The sequence below is a fragment of the Mauremys reevesii genome, linkage group 3 (genome assembly GCF_016161935.1).
Source record: "Mauremys reevesii isolate NIE-2019 linkage group 3, ASM1616193v1, whole genome shotgun sequence".
Lineage (NCBI taxonomy): Eukaryota > Metazoa > Chordata > Testudines > Geoemydidae > Mauremys > Mauremys reevesii.
Window position 1 is genome coordinate 183,803,839 of NC_052625.1, and position 8,257 is coordinate 183,812,095.

The 8,257-nt window shown below is 43.4% G+C and overlaps 1 protein-coding gene across 3 annotated transcripts; it reads left to right on the top strand.

Annotated features, from left to right (window-relative positions):
• The first annotated feature begins 362 nt into the window (after positions 1-362).
• On the top strand, positions 363-6,574 carry MYCN (MYCN proto-oncogene, bHLH transcription factor). 3 transcript variants are annotated; one of them, XM_039528496.1, is made up of 3 exons: positions 363-576; positions 2,046-2,931; positions 5,140-6,574. In XM_039528496.1, the coding sequence occupies exons 2-3, from the start codon at positions 2,160-2,162 to the stop codon at positions 5,730-5,732; spliced, it is 1,365 nt and encodes a 454-aa protein (XP_039384430.1). In that variant the 5' UTR covers positions 363-576; positions 2,046-2,159; the 3' UTR covers positions 5,733-6,574. The 3 variants fall into 3 exon arrangements, with proteins under 3 accessions (XP_039384430.1, XP_039384432.1, XP_039384433.1); XM_039528498.1 differs by lacking the exon at positions 363-576 and adding an exon at positions 749-848; XM_039528499.1 differs by lacking the exon at positions 363-576 and adding an exon at positions 972-1,086.
• The last annotated feature ends 1,683 nt before the right edge of the window (positions 6,575-8,257 follow it).

An 8,257-nucleotide genomic window follows, 5' to 3' on the forward strand; every position in this document is an offset into this window, starting at 1 on the left:
GGGTGGGGGAGAGATACAAAGGAGCAGGACCCTAAAGGCACCCACCCTCCTCCTCCGCGCTCCATGCAAAGCATTGAATAGGCACATCACTGGTGCAATTACAACCCAGATCCCCCCCACCCGCCCGTTTACAAAGTGCATCCCCTCCCCAACTGCTCAGGGTGGCCGGGCGTGCAGCTCGGATTGTGCATTCTCTTTATTATTATTATTTATTTGCAAAGGGAATTGGACCTAATTCTCCTTGCAAAGCATAAAGAGCAAAGCGGCTTTTGGCGCCAAATGCCAGGCACCTCCCCTGCTTTTATGGAAATTAGGGAGGTGGGGTTAAGCCTCTCTCTCCTCTCTCTTTTTCCTCCCCGGGTGTGTCAGGTTTTTTTTTAGTTAATAATATCCAAGAGCTTCAAAGGCAGCCAGTGACAGTCATCTGTCTGCAAGCAAAGGGTGAATGTGGAGGTTTAAGCCAGCCTTGGGGGACGAGCGGGCTGGCGCTCAATAAAGTGCAACATACAAGATCTGCCTCTTTTTTTTTCCTGCCCTCCTCCCCCTTTTGCAACACCACCCATCACCACGGAGGAGGTAAGAAGAGGCAGCTGCAGGGACCGCGGTTGTAATAAGAAGGGAGGGCAACACCAAATAAATAAATAAAACCTCACGTTGTATTGGAGTTGCAAAACTAGGGAGGATGGGTTGGGGGGAAATGCAGGGGCAGTTCAGTGATTTGCGGGGGGGGGGGTTCACTGACCAGAAGGAAATCCTCAGGGTTTCTAAAGCTGTTGCATGGAGATCGCTGTATTTTGTAGGAGAAGTTTCGTTGCTTTGATTCATTTTAAACGGTTGCAATAGATTTTGTAAGTAGAAAAATGGTACAATAGTGGAAGCGGTCAGGGGGCGGGGCAGGGAGAGAGCAGCTGAGCAAGGCTCGTTTCATTGCATTTCATCATAAGGTTTTTTTTTTTTTTAAATGGAGATTTTCCTTTTGGTCTCAGTTTGAATGTCAGCTGTTTGAAACCCAGCAAACCGATTTTCCTGCGTGTTGCGCTAGCTGAGGTGACGGGGGGCACTGAACGCCTGTTTCAGACTTAAAAGGTTATTTTAAATGTCTGATGCAACCGGGCTCCGGTGCTGGAATGGGGTTGTGGTTGACTGGTCGGGGGCACAATTAAGGAATCTTCCGGAGGGAAAGGGGGATCGAAAGCTTGGTTTGTAGCAGGTCTCACTGAATGTAGTGGCAATGTGCAAAGTTCCCTTGTTGCATCTGCAGCCTTTCACCCCTTTGCTCAGTGTGCAGCTGAGCAGGAGAGAAACTTCCTGTATCTTGTTGGCATATCAAAAGGCTTTGTTGTTAGCGTCGGCTTTGTTTTTTTAAATTGAAATTATTATATAAGGTTGCTGCATTTTGGCTACTTCCGATTTCCCCTCCACCCCCCGTGTGTTGTGTGCGGGTTTCTCTGAGTAGTTTTAAGTGAATGAACTGGCAAGTTGTAAAGTTGCACTGAGCCGCCTCTCCTCTGCCCCTTTTGCATCCTCCTCTGTCCGCTTTGCACCGGACTGCAGATGACAAAAAGGGGGAAACTTCCACTATTTTTGTTGGCATATTAAGAGGGCTTTCTGGAGCGATTACGGTACCCAGCTTTGCATATGTGTACAGTATATTGGTTGGGTTACTCTGTGTTTGGTTCTTTGAAGCAGTTTAAAGAGCTTGCAATGTGTAAAGCTGCACAGATACCTCTTTGCAGCTCTCCTGTACCTTTTTGGCGTGTTTTGTTTTCTTACAGAGCATAGGGTTAAAACAGAAAACTTTGCATGTGTGTGCACAGCCCGGTTGTTGTTGTTGTTTTGTCTGAGTGGTTTAAGCAGCATTAAGGGAGTGAAATGTATTTCTCCAAATTTGCACAGTGCTTCCTCCATTCCTTCAGCATTTTGATGATTATGGGCTTTCCTTTTTTTTAATTGTGAGGAAGACTATTGTATTAACAATTCATGTTTAAATATATTTTCTTCTGTTTTAACTAGTTGCTTATTTTGGATTTTTTATTTTCTTTCAGGTGTTGGGAGAAGTCTCTCTCTCTCTCTCTCTCTTTCTCTCTCTAAGTGGAAACACACTCAAACCTCCCTCTAAATAACAGCCCAACCAAGGAATTAGTAAAAGGAACCCAGTAATGCCAGGGATGGTCAGTAAAAACCCAGACCTCGAGTTTGACTCATTGCAGCCCTGCTTCTATCCAGATGAAGATGATTTCTATTTGTGCGGTCCGGACTCTGCTCCCCCAGGGGAGGACATCTGGAAAAAGTTTGAACTGCTGCCTACCCCTCCTCTGTCTCCCAGCCGGGCAGGACTTCAGGAAAACCCCCCAGGAGGGGCCCCACTACTATGGGGAGGGGTGGCTCTAGGGGGATTCCGAACCCGTGATCCTCTGGACTGGGCATCTGAACTGCTGCTGCTGCCCCCTGAGGCTGACCTTTGGGGAAGCACGGATGGAGGAGACTTATTGGAGACAGGCTTTGGGGAGAGCAACAACCTCAACTCCATCATCATCCAGGATTGTATGTGGAGTGGCTTTTCTGCCCGCGAGAAGCTGGAGAGGGCAGTGAGTGAGAAACTGCAGGTCAAAGTGGGAGCAGCAGTGGCACCAGTGACAGCTGGTGCATCCACCACCACCACCAGCCCTGTGGGCACCAACAGCCAAGCAGAGCTCAACAACTCTGTGTCAGAGTGTGTGGATCCTGCAGTGGTGTTCCCCTTCCCCATCAACAAGAGGGAGCCAGTGGCAGCAGCCCCAGCGACAGGGGGAATGGCTGGCATCCGGGTGAACATTAGTGGGAGCAGTGGGATCGCACAGGGGGCAGCAGCTGCCACCCAGCGCAGCAGCTGCCATACAAGTGCTACCAGAGCAAACAGCAGCTCAGGAGATGATACTCTCAGTGACTCGGGTAAATACTCTGCTCATCACAGATTTGTTAGCCTGTGTACATATCCCCAGAGGTATTGTGTGTGCATGGTTGTCCCACCCTCAAGTGCAGCTTTATGGGCAGCATCACCTTTATGATGCATCTCCCCTAACCAAAGGTATAGACAAAAAGAGTGAATTCATTGGGGCAGCCTTGCAAAATTCAGTTCTCTTAGGGTGCATGTTAGTTTCTGGTCAAGTAAACTAGCATTAGTTGTTTTTTATTATCATCCTGGTAAGGTGGGTGAGTAACATTGTGCCTGGCTGGTACGTTATAATGAACATTTTGTAAGGCTGCCTTAGTCTGTTGGCAGTGAGAAAAAAGAAGCGATGGTCTTTTTCTCTCTCTTTCTCTCTTCACACTTTCCTTCCTGTAATCAAAATTAAGCTCAGTCTTCCCTTTCCCCACCCCCATCTCTGCACCCATGTGGTCAGGAGACCAAAGAAAATAAATCCGTGATCCCAGGTCATGCCCCCTTTCTTTGTTTCTTGCATCTCAGTGAGTCAATAAAAAAAAGATTGGAGGAAAGTTGGTGGCCATATGCCTTAGTGCTTGAGGAATCCCCTGCCTGGAAGCGCTTGGGCAGAGAGAGAGAGGAGGGGTAAGTAAGGGCAACTGAAGCGTGGGGGGGTGGAGCTGAGGAAGAACAAATATTGCACAATCAGTTCAGTGTAAAACATGACAGTGGTGTGAGCCCTTAGGACATGGGAACCCCTGCTGTTGAAGAGAGGGGAGGCTGGGAGAGAGTCCACCACCAGCAGATTCAGAAGAGGTCAAATAGATGTATGGTGCCACTAAAGTTAGTCTGGTAGAGGGGAAGCTTGAAAAATCCCAGACCATTCATATATGCTTTTCTTTTTTGATAAAAACATAACCAAGAACAAAACCCGTTGCTGTCCAAGTGGGTGGGTGTGTTTTACTCCCTCCCATTTCTAGCTGGTATGTGGATTTGCCAATAGGTGGCAGCATGCTTGTCCTAGGACATTACCTTTTGGAAAGGATTCCTTGAAGGAGACCCTTTGGCAGGCAGCTGATGGTAAAGCAGATAGTGGTATATAACTAAAGGGCATCCTATCCTGGGCATGTTTATACTTAGCAGATGCTGGATGAACTTTGAGTATTTTTTTTTAATCTTCTCCCATGCCAAAGCGTACCGTGTAGTTAATCTCAAACTTCATTCATGTGGCCAAATAAAATGCAGCTTATGCAGAACGTATTGTGTAATAGTGCATTGACCATATAGTAAAAGTGTTTTTAGTATAAAATCATCCTGCCTTGTACATGATTTTGAAATGGCTAAGCAGTCTAATAATTTAGCGGGGAAATGTTTGATTTTGGGTTTTTGGATTAAGACAGGCAGAGGAAAATTTAGATGCAAAAAATTCCTCTCATGTAAAAAAAAAAAATCCATCTCTAGTTGCAGTGAAGCCCAGTTCAGTTGTAAACACAGTTTCTCTCATGTAAATGAGTAGATCCATACGACCATCATCATAAACTTGATGATAAGCCTCCTGTTTCAAAAGGCTCACTGTCCCTTTAATGTCTGTGCCTTGACAGCTTTCTGTGAGGAAGCACTTCCTCCCAACAGCTGTCTTCTTGGCAGTAAACCAAAACATTGGCTTAAAGGGACTCTCATACTGGCACAGCTTCACGTTCTGCATCAGAACAAATCCAGCGATTGTTTAGTTTTCCGGCTTCTTTTTGATCAAGCCAGGGAAGTGGTGTGATTGTGGGTGTGTGTGCTCACGTACATGTATGTTCTGTACTCCAGTTTGTTGGTTAAAGTATAAATTAGGGCATTTTCTCGAATACTGTTTCCTCTAGTGTGTTTATTTGGGTTGCACCTTTATGGATTCTCCTATTGTACAGCTTAAAAGTGCAGAAAACTACCTGTTCTTAGGGTTATAATTTTAATTTAGCAGAGATACCCACTGATTGTGTCCAGATCTGAGTGTGTGCATGGTATGTATATATTTATCTAGCTCCATCTATCTGCAGATAGTTAGTATATGCACCCTATTTTTATCCTCATATTTGTGCATATTTTGAACACTTAAATACTTATGGGTTGCCGTTTGTCCTGAGAAGTCATACAGATATGTTACTAGTTTTTAAATTTCAAGGTCCTGTGTGAATATTTTTTGGCGAGAACAACTTACTTTCTTTATTTTACATTTTGTATTTCTAAAGATGATGACGAGGAAGAGGATGAAGAGGAAGAAATTGATGTAGTGACAGTGGAGAAGAGGCGCTCTTCCTCCAGCAAGGCTGTTACTACTCTTACTATTACTGTGCGCCCTAAAAATGCCAACTTGGCATCAGTGAGAATGCAGCAGAATGAACTGATTCTAAAGCGTTGCGCCCCGATTCACCAGCAGCATAATTATGCTGCCCCTTCTCCATACATGGAAAGCGAAGATGCCCCACCGCAGAAAAAGCTAAAAAATGAGGTGCCCCGTCCAATAAAACCCATGATCCAACCAAAGTCTAAGAGTTCAAGTCCTCGAAACTCAGATTCAGAAGATAGTGAACGTCGACGCAATCACAATATTCTGGAACGTCAGCGGCGTAACGACCTGCGATCTAGTTTCCTCACGTTAAGGGACCATGTACCTGAACTGGTTAAAAATGAGAAAGCTGCAAAAGTGGTGATCTTGAGAAAAGCCACTGATTATGTCCATTCCCTTCAGGCAGAGGAACACAAGTTATTGCTAGAAAAGGAAAAATTGCAAGCCAGACAACAGCAGTTGCTAAAGAAAATAGAACACACACGGACTTGCTAAACTTTTTTTGTCTGACCTGGACAGTCACTGCCACTTTGCACATTTTTGATTCTTTAAAAAAAAAAATTGTGTTTTTTGACGTTAAGAATGTTGGTTTTACTTTCAATCCAGTCCCTCAAGTAGTTAACAATCTATGTTATCCGGGTACAGAGCACATGGATGTTCTTGCAAGGAGTTCAACAGACTGCCAAACAATGATGGACGGCCCTTGTATTTTTTCTTAAGAACTATAGATGTTCTTTAAAAGTTGTGAGCCTTTGGAGCTGCTGATGACACCTAGTTGAGTTTAAAAATGTTCATTCCTAATTTTTAATGGTGCTTATGTTCTAACAGATGTTACTTTAGGGGTTACCATTTGTACCTCTGTGGGAATTTTCTGTAAATACCATCTACACACTTGCCTTTTGTACATGTCTTGGGTTATGAGAGGTGGCTCTTGCTACCAGTATTTGACTGGAAGTTCATACCTAAGTACTGTAATACCTCAATGTTTGAGGAGCATGTTTTTGTATACAAATATATTGTTAATCTCTGTTATGTACTGTACTAATTCTTACACTGCCTGTATACTTTAGTATGATGCTGATACATAACTAAATTTGATACTTATATTTTCGTATGAAAATGAGTTGTGAAAGTTTTGAGTAGATATTACTTTATCACTTTTTTGAACTAAGAAAACTTTTGTAAAGAAATTTACTATATATGCCTTTTCCTAGCCTGTTTCTTCCAGTTAATGTATTTGTTAATGTTTGGTGCATAGAACTGGGTAACTGCAAAGTTCTGTGTTTAATTTCTTCCAACAATGTACATTTAGTGCTGCGTCTTATAGCACTTTGAAATACCTCATGTTTATGAAAATAAATAGCAATTAAATGATGTACTCTTCACTATTTATTTATAAACGTAGTTATCCTCTTTTATTGTAAGTTTAATGGTGCCCATGAGACATGATTCCAGCCCTCCCTGCACTTACTATCACAGGATAGAGCGTACACTTCAGGAGGGGTGAGAAGCCAGCCAATTACCGTTTCTGGTAACAAAGTAATTGTAATGGGAACAATTTTAATGTACTTGTGTCAATACACATGTCAGATCTCTTTTTTAATATCGTGAGCTCACTATGGGCCTTAGCCAAAGCCCATTGAAGACTCCCATTGAGTTCAGTAGACTTTGGATCAGTCACTGAATGCACAGCACACTCAGGGCTAGGATGCAATGCTGTTTTCCACCAGCTGGTGATCTGGCTTTCAGTGGCTGAGGCATATGGTGAGAGCAGAATATCAGTGGAATAAACTGCCATAGGGAGGAAAGAGAAGTGTCTGTGTAGTGAACCAGGATCTTGGGATCTGAGCCTTACTCTCTAATTCTGTTCCTTCTTTCTTATTGTATCAAAAGCCATACCCCAAAGGTTGGCCACCGTTTGTTAGGAGAGGCAAAATTTGTGCTGGTCTGTGGTTTGTATTCTGTCTAAATGCCAAAGTGTCTATTAACAATGCTCAACGATCAATTCAAAATCCCACTTCTGCTTAGGGAGCAGTCTTGCAGTGCTTGGCACTGAGCTGTGCTGTGTCCCAGCACTTCCATCGCAGGCTTGTAATGCTGCAGAAATGCCATTTCTGAAGCCTGGAGGGCAAGAACAGAAGCCAAGCAGTGTGTATGCTGCAGAATCAAGATTGGCAGGTTGCTTTTTCCTCAGGAGCAGGAAGGGCGTTTTGTGGTTGGGACAGGCAGGGCCAGTGGGTCTGTGAAATGCACTTGATCACTGGACCATAACCGTTCCTAAGGAGGGTGTAGTGGTCCCAAGAGCTGCTGTATAAGTAGGCTTTGCAGAATTCAATATTTTTTTTAAATAATTTTGACAGGTAATACCGATGTTTATTTGTAAGCACTTTTTTATTTTTACTGACTTACATTTTCATAGGTGCAAGAAATTATGGGGAGGGATGAGACAAGAAGAAGAGGGTCAGACAATAATTATTTAAAGACAGCCGACATTGAGATTCATTTTAGAAGTTAATGCTTTATACCCATTAAAACACAAATTGTTAACATCACGTGTCAAAATATGCAAAGTAAATATCCTTTAATCAAACTCTAAGAAGCTCTGATGCAGCATTTTTCTTACTTTGCCTATCTAGACATTTGATTATTATAGATGGAAATATTTTTTGTCCATGAAATCAACCTGTCCCCATATTTACCAGTAACTCGAACCCTTCCAAGCCTATGTATAAGCCAGGCTAGGCGAGACCTCCACACACACCCCTTATTCTGCAACTGCATGGAGATTAAGGACTTCCACACTCCAACCAAACTCTTTATCAAAGGCAGTGGGAGTTTTGCTTAAGCAAGGACTTCAGGGGTTGGAACTACTTAAGTATAATCCAGTAAATGTATAGGGGCCAGAACCTCATCTGGTATAAACTGGTATAGTTCCATTGGCTTCAACCAAGTCTGCACCAACTTACACCATCTGAGGATCTGGCTGTCAATTTAGATGTGATTCAAGAGTTTATTCCATA